We start from the raw sequence: 12244 nt of genomic DNA, 5'->3' as shown, positions 1-12244 counted from the left end.
TACCATGAAGGACAATCAATGACTTGTGACACAGGGGGTTAAAGATAAAAATATTTATTTGGCAATGACATTCAAATGTTGGTCTATTTATTTAATAAAAGTGTAGAAAACTATGTTGTCTCTTGGGGAAGTTTGTCTGCTAAAAAAAAACATGACTCACATGTACAAAGACAAAAATTGGCTGTCATTCTGATACAATTTTAGGGGTAGTAATCAATTCACCTTTTGTAGTAGCCTAAGTTAATGTGCAAATCGACATTTTGAAAACAGGTAGTTTCAGTGACTGTACTGAAGCGGAATGCCAGAGAGAGATAGAATCATTTGATTGTCTTAGGAGTAGCATGAGCTAAATACTGTAATGTTTTGGATTATGTTGTGTCATTTGGTGGTGTGCAGTCCAAGGCTGAGCTCAGCCGGCGCTCTACTTGGGGAAGACTGTGACCACGTCGTAGCCCTCAGGCGGAGTTGTTCGCTCCCGTGCGTGCTTCTCACAGTAAATCTGGTCCTCCACAAAGAAATGTCCCTTCTGTTTTAGGTTGGTTTCGCAGTCTGTGCAGGTGTAGCACTCGGGGTGACGGAACTTGTCCCTCAGCTTCACCACAATCCCCCTGAAGTGCAGATGTAAAGATCACATTACACACTATCTTCTCATCACATACAGTAAGCCCACTCAAAATGAATACAAACATTTTTTTTCTAATGAAATATGATGTATTTCAAGACTACTGCAAGTGATAAAAAGACAAAAACTGAGCTTCAGTCAAGGTTCATCTGGTGGTTTTTACTAGATTCAGCCACAAGAGGGAGACAAAATCCTGAGACGTTCTTGGGCTCTTTGTGTTGCACCACATCTTATCTTTTACCAAATGTCATCAGACAGAACAAGATAAACAGCATATCGGCACATAAAAGATGCCAGAATCTTATCAGTGTAGAAATAAAAACAGATCTGGAAGTTATAAATCTTTTGTGTGTTTTATATAAGACAGTACAGCAGAATCATAAAATACTTACACAATCCCAGATCCACATTTGTCACAGATGGGTAACTTCTCTACACCCCCCAGTGATGAGCCGATCTTTGTCGTGGGTGCCTTCACACTCCTGAACCCTGAAGGTTTATCAGGGTCACCTACAAATATCACACACACTGAGATCTGAACATATATTCTGATTTTACACATTTATTCAACAGAAAAACCCAATGAATGTATTTGTGATTTCCACAGAAAGCATGCATTGTAAAAAAAATGCTCCTCTATAGAAACTGTGAATAATAAGCGGGATTCGTACCAGTCTCAAGGATCTCCTGAAGCACCTTGAAAGAAGCCGACTGTCGTGGAGGCTCATCGGACTCTTGGTTTTCCTGTAGCATCTTGTAGACCTCTGAATCTGCAGTCACAGGCGGCCGCTTGTTCATTTTTGACGGATCTGAAGGAGATCTACAAAGCAAGTATGTCAGCAATAGGTAAAAATCCCCCCCCCCCAAAAAGCCATGAAAGAAAATCACAAGCTGACAAAATCTGAGCTGAAATAATAATAAAAACTGTCTTCAGATTTGTTTTTGTTCTTAATATTGTGATATGGTTTAATATCGTCTCATAACATTTTGGGGTCTTAAAAGCTAAACTAAGTGGTATGAGATTCTTAATATAATCCCCCTATAGTTGAGCACACTCTGAATACCTCCACTTGTTTGACCATCACAACAACATTAATTCTGGGGCAAGTACTCAGAGCACTGAGTACTTGGTACAAAGTACAAACTTACAAGCTCAGTTTGTGATGAACAAGCTCATAAATAAATCAATAAAAATCAGCAAATTCAAACAGTTAAAATTAAACCAATCAAAATTATTCTTAGTGTCATTATTATACTTCACTTTTTAATTTCTTTCAACTCATGTGTGCTGTAAAAGAGTTTTGCAATAAAAGAGAGTTGGGTAAAAGCTATCACACAAGAGAACAGTGAGGAATTAATTTGATTCTCTACTGCAAGTCTAATATATACATAATACAGTAAGAAAAAGCATGGAATTGCAGAGTGGAGATGCAATTTGACTAATTCTGAAATTGCAGCATCCTAAAGAAACCTAATGGTTTACCAGATTTATTCGATGTGTACTTTCTTAAACCTCAACCTCCAAAGACCATAGTAGCTTTGGCTTAGTTTTGGCATTAGTGTTGTATTAATCCTGACCCTCTTGGGACACCGTCGTCAGTTGGACTGCACTAAAGTAGTTTAATTTTAACTTTCTCTTACTTGCTGGTGGCTTCATTGGCTGTAGCGATGGTCTTCACCTCGTCCACAGCCGAGTTGAAGTTCTTGATGTTCTCTGAAGAGTACAGACCAGAGGGACTGTTGTACTGGTTGGTCACAACTTTAGGGCCAAAACCAGCAAACGGCAGGGCGCTCCTGTTGTGGGTGGACCCAATGTGTTTCACCTCCTGTAAAAATCAAACACTTCTGTTAAAGGTTAACCAGACCGGAAGTTAGGGAGTGCAGGTATTTGACACTATCCGACACATGCAACACACATGTACGACAAACTTGATGCAAAAGGTGGCCACAACAATTTTCAATGAACAAGTAAAACCCCATGCAGTTACGATTGTAGTAGCACATGTGGTTCAGTTGTTTCAATAGAAATCAGTAATGTTTAAACTTTTCTTAAGTGAAAATGTCTTTTTCTTCATAAACTGCTTCCAGTTAGATACAAAGTCACACATAATTTATCAGTCTGGACTCTGGAGTCAGCCTTAATTGTAGCTAACCAGTTAACATCATCACACTGGCATGCCATTAAAGTGGGCACATAAATACCACAAAATGAAGCCCATGCTTTACAGTGGAAACATGGAAAAAGCCTCTCAACATAGCTCGTGCGTCAAGCATCTGACATGTTAATTACAGAATACCCCAGAGTCTCAGAAAGAAAGTAAATGTACAAAAAGAAAAGACAAAAAACAGTACTTGCATGGAACAATGTTACATTAACTTAAAGAGAACAATACAGTGGTTTGAAAATATAACAAAAACTAAAGTGGCATTAAAGTGAAAAACTCCAGACAATCACTTGAAACACGTGCTTTTGTGTGTATAAGAAAAATATGCAACATCTGTGACTTGTGAAACACACAGAGTCTGGAAGACATCACATCATTTCCTACATGATTTCACACTTTGGCCACTCAGCTGGCAGGGACTGTGGATTGCGTCAGAGCTTGGCTGATAAACTACCGTCTCCTAGGAAACCTCCTGTTGGAAAGTAAACAATGACTTCATCATTGACACTATAAAGAGAAAAAGAACCCACAAGCCTTTGCGGGTGTGGTTGGACAAGAATGCGCAAGCTTCCTGAACATATATGGCTACCTGTGAATGGGAACACTCACAATTTTTATCTAAATGACAGAGTTGGGCAAGTAATTTGTAAAAGCTCAGGTGATGCCTGAAGGTTTGAGCTTGACACATACACACCTGAGGCTCTGATTCAAGATTCATCTTGTATGGATGCGTCTTCCCTTCCTTGCATGAAAGTGGCGACCACAATTTAGCTTCCGACCTGAGGGACAGAGGAGGGAGAATATAGCTTATAATTCTTCTCATGTTGGTTTTTAATCTTTCTGTTTCTGGGTCTTTTCCTGTGTAGATGCACATGAACATGTAAGTGAAAAACCATTGAACACTGCGATGACTTCACTTAATATTCTTCACAAGTGAACAATGCGTTTCACTGTAGCACAGCTATTGTAGGTACCATTGCCAGCTGCTTGATTTTTTCTAAACTTGAATGGTCAAAATGACTTCAGTCTGCCTGCTCAAGTATGTTTAACATCCCTACCACTTAAAACCATCTGCTATAAGAATATTTCTGACACGGACATGACACTGCATTACACAGCTTAGCATACATAGACCTTTTAGAAAAACAAAAGACAGACATGCCCTTTTAAGAGCATAACATCACTCCCTGAACACCTTGAGTGTAGGTGAACTGTCTCAAGTTACTCAGTGTTTTTCCAGCCTGTGGCAATTTACATCAGACTGGTACAAGCTGTTACATCCTACCTGTCTATGGAGAGCACCATCTCATCTATACAGCCCTTAATCTTGTTCTGCGCTTCCAAGTGAGTCATGTTTTCTGCTGACTCTCCTTCGATAGCCAAAATGATGTCTCCGATACACAGATTGGCCTGAGCTGCTTTACTCCCAGGGGAGACCTGCAACACAATATAAAGCAAAAACTTTTAGGGCTGTGACATTATGTCCAAAAACATGACCACATTAAAACAAAGTTTCAAATCAGTCAATTGCAATGATGACTTTTGCTCCTTTGCTCCATTTTTATATTTACAACAAACACTTGTCAAACAGAAAACATCTCACAAATCTGAGCTAAAACATTCCTGGCAATCATGTGTTTGGGCCTCAACGTGTTTGCATAGACATTTGTAATTCTAGAGTTAAATTCTGAGACACTTAAGGAGGCAAAGTCTTAACATATGTGTTTTCATGCCCCTTTCAAACATTTAGGGTTGTAAGCAATGACAGCCTACAAAGTTAAAAATGTGAAACACACTTTTACAACAAACATATACATATGCTTTCACTCCCATGTGTGCTTTCCAGAAGGTTCTAGTCAAATGAGAACATACTGCTACTACTGGAGTTGAGCTCTGTCTCTGAAGACCATGTTGACAGTAAACACAGGCAAAAGCCACAAGCAGAGGTGCTTTCAGTGGTTCAGGCTCAGCGCGTCCTCTGTCATAGATAAGGTTGAGATAGACGTTTGGCAAAGTGCAGAAATTCCTGATCACTTTTCCATGGGTGGGGTGGACCTACCACTGCAACAACATTTACAACAAGAACAACAGCCTAAAGTACACAGTGGAAAGTCATATTCTGGTTCATTACAGCCACAGGGGTTTCATCTGTAAAAACATAAACTGCGTAATTGTGTCTAATAAAGTAATAAAATATGTATATTGATGTAAGACGATGCTGTAAAATGACAGAATGAGCAACTGTTGTCTCAGTAGAAAGGTTTAAACAACACAGAGGGATAGCAAAATAAAGAAGAGATTGACAACCACCCTCCATGTTAAACTTTTTAATTCAAAGTTGGGTCTAAGAGAGAGATACAATATGAAAGTCCAGAGATTAGAGACTGAATCTCTGGATTAAGCATTTAAATAAAGAATGTAAAACAGCAGACTCCATAGAGAATAAAGTCTCTTGAGGGTGATATTTTGTATGTAGCATGAACACGATTAGAATTCAGTTAATGGCTAGAGTTGAAAAAAAAAGCTAAACAAATATCACCATCTTATAGCAAATCTATCAATAAGTCAGTGGTTTTCAGATGCTCAGCTAAGAACTGGAATTCTACCACTCAACCTGGAAAATAGCAATAAAATGTTCATGAAGGATTAATGAAAATGAGTCACTCTCTTCTATATTGTTCTTATTATGATTGATGAGGAATACGCAGACTGAATGGAATGTCTGTTCATCATCAGGAAATGTTCTGGTCCACTGATGATGACAGGGAAAGGTATTACTGCAGTTTAATGTATATAAGTTGGCTACCTATACACCCAAAACCTGGAGAGATACAATAAATTAATTGGAAATTATTATTTGTAATTTAAGTTATTCTCTTGTTTGTTTTGCCTGTTTGGTCACATCAAAAAAATAATAGTTTCACCTGTAACAATAAGACAAACAGTGAATTAAAGTTCCCCACCTGAACAACATGTCGTGTATTCTTTAGCCTGGTGTAATGTTTTGTCTCAGAGTGAAGGTGTTGAAGTAAAAAAAAAACTAACTTCAGTCACTAACAACACGCCGACGACAAGCTAACGCTAGCTAAAGTAAAGGCTTGTGTAAACTAACGGTAGCACCTTTACCTGAGGCTAGTGCTAATGGGAGCTAGGTTTGCCTGTTTACGGCGAAGGCAAGAGGTGGACAATAAACTCAGGTGTTGTCCCTGATAACAACGAACAGTGAGAGGTAACTTACCCGGGAAACAGCCAGCGGCTGCTCAAAGTCCTTTCCCCCAACCAGCCTGAATCCCCAGGGTCCGGGACCCTGCATCACCACCCGCACAGGCATGATGTTAAGGTGGTGCTGCTGTGTTCTTTCTTTTCTTTAAAAACAGAAAACAGACTCGTGTGTTCACAGCTGTTTTAGACAAACAGTCCAGAGGAGGCTGAACCACAGGTTAATATGGGACGAGCGGGTTTGAAGTTTCCTCGCCGATAAGAGAGAGAGGGAGAGGGAGAGAGAGGGAGCAAAGATCGTTTATCGAGCGATGAATCACTGCGCTGTGTCTATGGAGACTCGGGCCGTGCTGGTCACAAGACCATCAAGGAAGCTCTCATTCATTTTCAAGTTCTTAAACTGCAGTTAAAAAAACACAACTGGTAACATGGATTATTGTCTATGCTCCACAGAAGACAAGTATTTTTTAATATACAAACGTTATCACACAAAACTGACAGATGAGATTTCATTTTCTAAAGCAGAGGTCTCAAAACAAACACTTTTATTTTGAAATGGTGTGTAACATTGATCAAATATGCTGTAATTGCAATATCATGATGATAAATGGGGTGTATTCTCTTTTTATTAGTTTGTTTTTTATCCTGTAATAGTATTGTTTTGTAATAGTTTTGTGAGGCAAAGCCAATGTGTGATAGACACACACTTGTAGATAGGTGACCAGGTAGAGTCAGTCCAGAATAATCACTGGTATTGTTTCAAACGATTACAAGGACATTCGATTCATCTGACTTTAGATACAAGAGCAATACATGTGGATATACATTTAACAGTTGACAAAATCCCTTAATGTAACACAATAGAACCTTTGTTTAACCACAAAACTCCAGTTGTGTTCAAAAATATATATAAAACTATTTAATAATAAAGATTTGTTAAGATTTCATTCTTTTATTTTTCTTTCTTTTATATATTTTGCAATGCTGTTTTTTTTTAAATTTCTTCTTCAAAATAAATCATTCATAAATTGAACTTCGAGGTCGAATGCTTTCATGAATTTAAATAATGCTTGAAGTAGGACAGCTAAAATGCGTTTGGAATGAAAAAACTTTGAAAGCAGAGCAGAGTGGTTCCTCTTCGTTTTTTGGCTCGTCTCTGACGAGCTCGTGTTTGTTTTACGGATGTGGGCCTGCCGGTGCGTCACCGTGTTTTATGCAAGCTTACCATTTATGGTAGAGCAAAATCCCAGGATGTGGAATGTGCCTCTCCCAGAATTCCTGCCAGAGGATCTCTTCTCAAAGTGAAGAGAAAAAACCTCCACGCAGCCAAACTGAACCAGACACGTCCTTTCTTGTGGGGTTTACATACATGACCTCAGACATGCCAGTTAAGGCTCTAAAAAGACCGGTTTCAAAGTGAAGCTCTTATGATATGTATGCTCTATTTTAAGGATAAGTACATCTGCTCTTAGCTGTCAAGGTTGTTAATACTGTACATATCTGTCGACAAATCATCCTTATGTGACATACAGTATGTTGCCCTGTAGGACTCACACACAGCAGACATGATACATTAAGTTTAATGGTGCGTGCCAGTTGTGGTTGGAAGTCGTTATTCCTAGTTCCACTCGGATTTCCAGCTCGAAAAGTCAGAGCGACCTCACCAACCCTGACATGGGATTACAAGATGGCTGTCACTCATACAAAAAATGCAATTTTCTACTGTTAAAGGCACTAAATGCTTTTGTGGTTTTTTTCTGACTTCTTAACTAGAACGTGGTCAAGTCGGAGGTGGTGTCACTTCCAGTTTTGACCTCCGACTTCCAATGTAAATGGAACGCACCATATCCTTGTAGAAAAGTTTACCAAAAATTACCCTTAAAGGTCAAAGCCCATTTATACTTGATTTTCACAACCAAACATACCTCCATGCATCTTTTGCATTAGTATGGACATTTACGGAATACTTCTTCTAGAACAGATACTAGTAGAGAATTTTGTGGTGGTGGAACGTGTCATATTGATGAGGAATATTGGTGTGACGCAGCATAGCATTCGATATTTTCTTATGTCTGCTGCGACTACGCTTCGGGAAGATCGTTGCATCTCTTCCTTCGTAGCAATCTCCCCTGCTAGACGCATGATGATGGACACAATGAACACAAAGTACAGACTAAAGGCTCCGTCTGTCTCCGTCTTTTAGTATAAATGGGCCACTAGAATTACTGATGTAAGTAAGTAAATAAACTTTAATTCTATAACACCTTTCACAGATAAAATCATATAAAGTGCTTTAATAATAAAAATGTTGAGTGGCATAAGACAAGACAAGGCCAAGTAAAATAACACAACGACTCAAATACATCGAGCTTGTCTCTTCTCTAAAAGGGTCAACTGAATCAGTCAGAGGCAGAGACAAACGAGGAGCAACTGATTAGAGCGAAAGGTCACATCTGGTTTTAGGCACCGTCAGAGGATTCTGACCTGAAGACCTAAGTGATAGATCTGAAGACTATGGGGTTCAAAGATCACAGATGCACTGTGGTGTTTGTCCATGATAACATTTTAAAATCAATGTCTAGTATGAGACTGCAAATTGCAACACATTGAGGACTCCTTCGCTCATCCCTCCGTTTACAAAGCATCTCAGGGAACTAGGGTGGTCCGTTTTTTTTGTTTTCATAGTAAGCTTCTGCTTCAAAATGCTCTGGCTGGTTTGTTCGTTCAAACTACTGTAGAAACCTGGTGGCACAAGATGGCGTGGCCTACATAAAGACAGGTCCTTGCCTCAAGTAGGCTACTTATAAAGGGCTTATTTTAAGACCACGGAAACCAAATCATTCATATTTAAAGCAATTATATACAAACTGGACCTTTGCCTTTGCCTGGAATCAAAACATAACACACCAGAAAGTTTAAATGGTTTATTAAATATTGCATAATACCGAAGTCACAGCAGTGTATAGGATCTTTATTTTAATAGTGTCAATGAAACAGCACTGCAAATTGAAGCAAACAAACCAAACCTGTTACAGGTTGTGTGTCTCATTAAACTAGTCCATTCTCATGATCATTAATCATTAGGTTGAAGCATTGTGTCACACTCCCAGGTACTTGCACGGTAATGGACAAGTTCTTAGTAAATGTGCTCCTCTCACAGAGACAAGGATTAATGGGAGAACAATGGTTACATTAAATATGTCATCAATACATTTCAGTGATATTCAAAAAAAAAAAAAAAAACATGAAATGAAAATGAGGCACAATTTTGCATCTAAAATAAGGCATTATGATCCTCACAATGGCAGCGTAATGTTCATAATGAGTCAAACCTCCTGTGCTCAGTAATGCTCCACTCTGTGCTTTGCCAGAAAACCTTCAGGTAAATAAACCACTGTGAGTAACTGAGAGCTCAGTGTGACGCTCACATCACTCGCAGTTTTCTTTTATTTTTTTTTTATTTTACATATTTACAGTCCTTCGTGTGCCTTCTTGTGTCTGGCTGCTCAACAGTCTGTGTTCACTCACAATATAAACTCAGACTTTGTTTGCAGCTCGTGTGCACAGAGTCAGCACCACATTCATATAATCATACATTCATACACACTGTGATGTCTGAGGGGAGCACACTATCACAGAGACAATCTATGATGGGACTGAGTGATTGTTTTGTCACCGAACAGTCTTGTGTCTGAGACAGAAAACGTCTCCGTCAGGGAAGAATAAAGTATTGAGGAGCTGGAGCTACGCGGGACAAAAATGTTTAGCCAGCAGTGAAGGGAAAATACTTTAACATTGTCAGTGCTCTTTATAAAAGCAAACCGACAGTGCAGTGTATTTATTGTACTCTGTGTTTTATTTTACTGAGGAAGTGTTCCAAATGTAGAATCTGCTCAGGAAAAAACAGCTGATCTCGTCTCAGTAGCAAACATCAGAAAGGAGGAAGCATCGTTGGCCACTGGATTTTAGTAAAATAAAAAAGTACTTCATCTATGACTAAACTTCATATATCACTCACTGTGTGGGTTTGCCACGTACAGCTGCATTCTAGGTTCGCGTCTGAAGAACAGTTTGCACATTCAGATTCAAAACACAATGATAGAGTAAACATACCTTTCAAGGTCTAGTGATCGTTATTGTTTTATCTTTATTTCACGCAGTAGGATTGTGTATACGATACTAAAAGGTGATAGTCTGGCACCATTTAAGTGAAAATGTGTGGACCGTGCAGAGCGTTTGAACTCGGCTGCTTGTTTACACAGGCATTGACAAAAGCGATTTTAAAATACTTTTTTTGTAGCAGTTGTTCAACAAACTACACCCATCTGCTGCTCCGAGCAGGTCACGACAAGCACAGAGAATTATTTTGCGAGTACTATTTGAGAACTCCACTGAGGGCCGATGAGTCTGCTGCACCAGTCGATGACAGAGAGGAATTCAATGAAAACACAAGCACGCAAAAAAAGAAATACCTGCGCATGCAGAGGAGCTATTCTGACTGTGTGTCCAGGATCTGAAGGAAGAAGCTGTGAGCCACTAAAGCTCAGAGAGCAACCTGATGAGCCTATCGTCACTTCAGTTTCCCTTCAGCTGAATGCAAATGTAGAGCTGTTAGCTGATAGTGTATCATGCTCCGATTCGGATTTGTCAATCTCTAATTGTTTTTTGTTTTTTTTGTTTTTTTACATGCTGTTCTAACCCTGACCTCTGAAATCGAATCATTCCACTAACTGTAATGAGTCATAGTCAAGACATATGAAAATATGTAGCCATATCTATAGAAGGCCTCTTAAAGTTTTTTCTGTACACATTTACAGGGCTAAAACACACACTCTCATCAGTAAGGGCAAGGTTAAAATTAAAATATATGCTCAGAAAATCAGTACGATTATTTTCCACACCTCTCTAGCTTTCATGAGAAGGTATTAATAGTTTTTTTTAGTGTGACCCACTGTTATCTTGTAGGTGTCTGAACAGGAAGTTAAGAGCTACCACGCCTGTTCTGTGGTTGAGCTGGAGCCGGCTGTGTATCAGCAGCTACCTTACAGGCCGCAGCCATCAGCAAACACAGTTTACTTCGATTTCAACTGAGGTGGCGAAAAAGAAGAAGAAATAAATAGAGGATGTACACGTACACAGTTTCTCTTCACCACCACGAGACAAATGTGGCACTGTCCACAGGTTCTGTATTTGTGTTTCATATGGGAACAGAGAAAAAGGTCAAGCACACTTCAACACTGTTGAGTTTCTAGTCATGCACATGACTGTAACAACTCTTGTATAACAACTCTTGGATAAAAGTGAAAGCAATACTGAACCTGTTTTGAAAACCTTTTGGTTACACAGAGGTGTGAAAGTACTTGAAAACTAGCCAATACTGACTTAATGGTGATTCAGAAAATGTAAAAGAAAGCATACGCACAAATGATATGTCAGAACAGTATCTCTAAAGGACCTTAAAGAAATAAACCACCACATTTACATGATTTTCCTCAAATCTATCAAACTGTCTGTTGCACAGTGAAGAGTGAAAGACTGAATCACCACATTAAAATCCACACGTGTGGTAAGTTGATCCAGACAACAAAGTGTTTTTTTTTTTTAGAATCTAAATAACCTGTCCTGAAAGGTAGATCATGAAAAAACAGCTCCAACCCCACAACAAACAAAAATATATTTTCTCCTCTCCCAGTTCAGGTAAAATAATCCTATCTTTGATCCATAAACTCAGCTCTGCTGCCGGCCTCCAGACTGAGGTGTTACGTAAACACTTGTGTACTGTGGAATTACAAGGACAAGATGAAAAGCAAGTGTCTGTACAAAAAGCAAGTGTGTGTTAGGTTTTTGACAGAGAATTTCCACACGTGGGGATGGACGTATTTTGATTGTACAGTGTTACTGAGGTTTGGGCAGTGAGCTGTCTCTGTCTTCGCCTCGTGCAGTTTGACATACCTCAGGCTTAATCCATCACTTTCTCCATGATCAAACGGTTCTGGCTGGCTAAACGTCTACTCTAACCAACAGCCATGCGTGATAGTAATGACTTCCCAAGCTTGACAGGCAATCATGTGTCACAGCCAGATTAGATATCTTTACAGTTTCACCTCCTTCACGTAATTCCCAGGGAAGGTCCCAAACTGTTTTGTCCTCTTTGAGGTACCTGGAGAGAAAGAGAAAGAGGAAGAGAAAGAGAAAGAGACAGAGAGGCTGATTAGGAAAAAGAAAGTGAAATGATTTT

The 12244-nt window shown here is 39.2% G+C and overlaps 2 protein-coding genes across 10 annotated transcripts in view; both read right to left on the bottom strand.

The window, feature by feature from the left end:
- Positions 1 to 38: 38 nt before the first annotated feature.
- pdlim1 (PDZ and LIM domain 1 (elfin)) lies at positions 39 to 6272 on the bottom strand. Its single transcript, XM_058652394.1, has 7 exons — positions 6026 to 6272; positions 4073 to 4224; positions 3482 to 3566; positions 2264 to 2448; positions 1294 to 1442; positions 1015 to 1132; positions 39 to 608 (listed from the first exon to the last, which is right to left on the bottom strand). Exons 1-7 carry the CDS (start codon positions 6116 to 6118, stop codon positions 422 to 424), a joined length of 969 nt encoding a protein of 322 aa, XP_058508377.1. The 5' UTR covers positions 6119 to 6272; the 3' UTR covers positions 39 to 421.
- A 2644-nt stretch (positions 6273 to 8916) lies between these two features.
- The window catches only part of LOC131473571 (sorbin and SH3 domain-containing protein 1), a 40859-nt gene continuing 37531 nt past the window's right edge, over positions 8917 to 12244 (bottom strand). For all 9 annotated transcript variants that reach the window (XM_058650857.1, XM_058650855.1, XM_058650856.1 and 6 more), the window contains one exon: positions 8917 to 12166. In XM_058650857.1, the coding sequence (XP_058506840.1) occupies positions 12099 to 12166 (68 nt within the window). In that variant the 3' untranslated portion in view covers positions 8917 to 12098. The remainder of the gene's footprint in view (positions 12167 to 12244) is intronic.

This window comes from Solea solea, chromosome 15, assembly GCF_958295425.1.
Source record: "Solea solea chromosome 15, fSolSol10.1, whole genome shotgun sequence".
Lineage (NCBI taxonomy): Eukaryota > Metazoa > Chordata > Actinopteri > Pleuronectiformes > Soleidae > Solea > Solea solea.
The sequence above is the reverse complement of the archived record's forward strand: the minus strand, read 5'-3'. Positions and strand labels throughout refer to the sequence as shown.

Coding starts and splice junctions, on each gene's coding strand:
- pdlim1 (XM_058652394.1), bottom strand. CDS start 6,118: ATGCCTGTGCGGGTGGTGATGCAGGGTCCCGGACCCTGGGGATTCAGG. Junction 1,133..1,293: donor TCAGGAGATCCTTGAGACTG/GTACGAATCCCG, acceptor TGATATTTGTAG/GTGACCCTGATAAACCTTCA. Junction 609..1,014: donor AAATGTGGATCTGGGATTGT/GTAAGTATTTTA, acceptor TCTGCACTTCAG/GGGGATTGTGGTGAAGCTGA.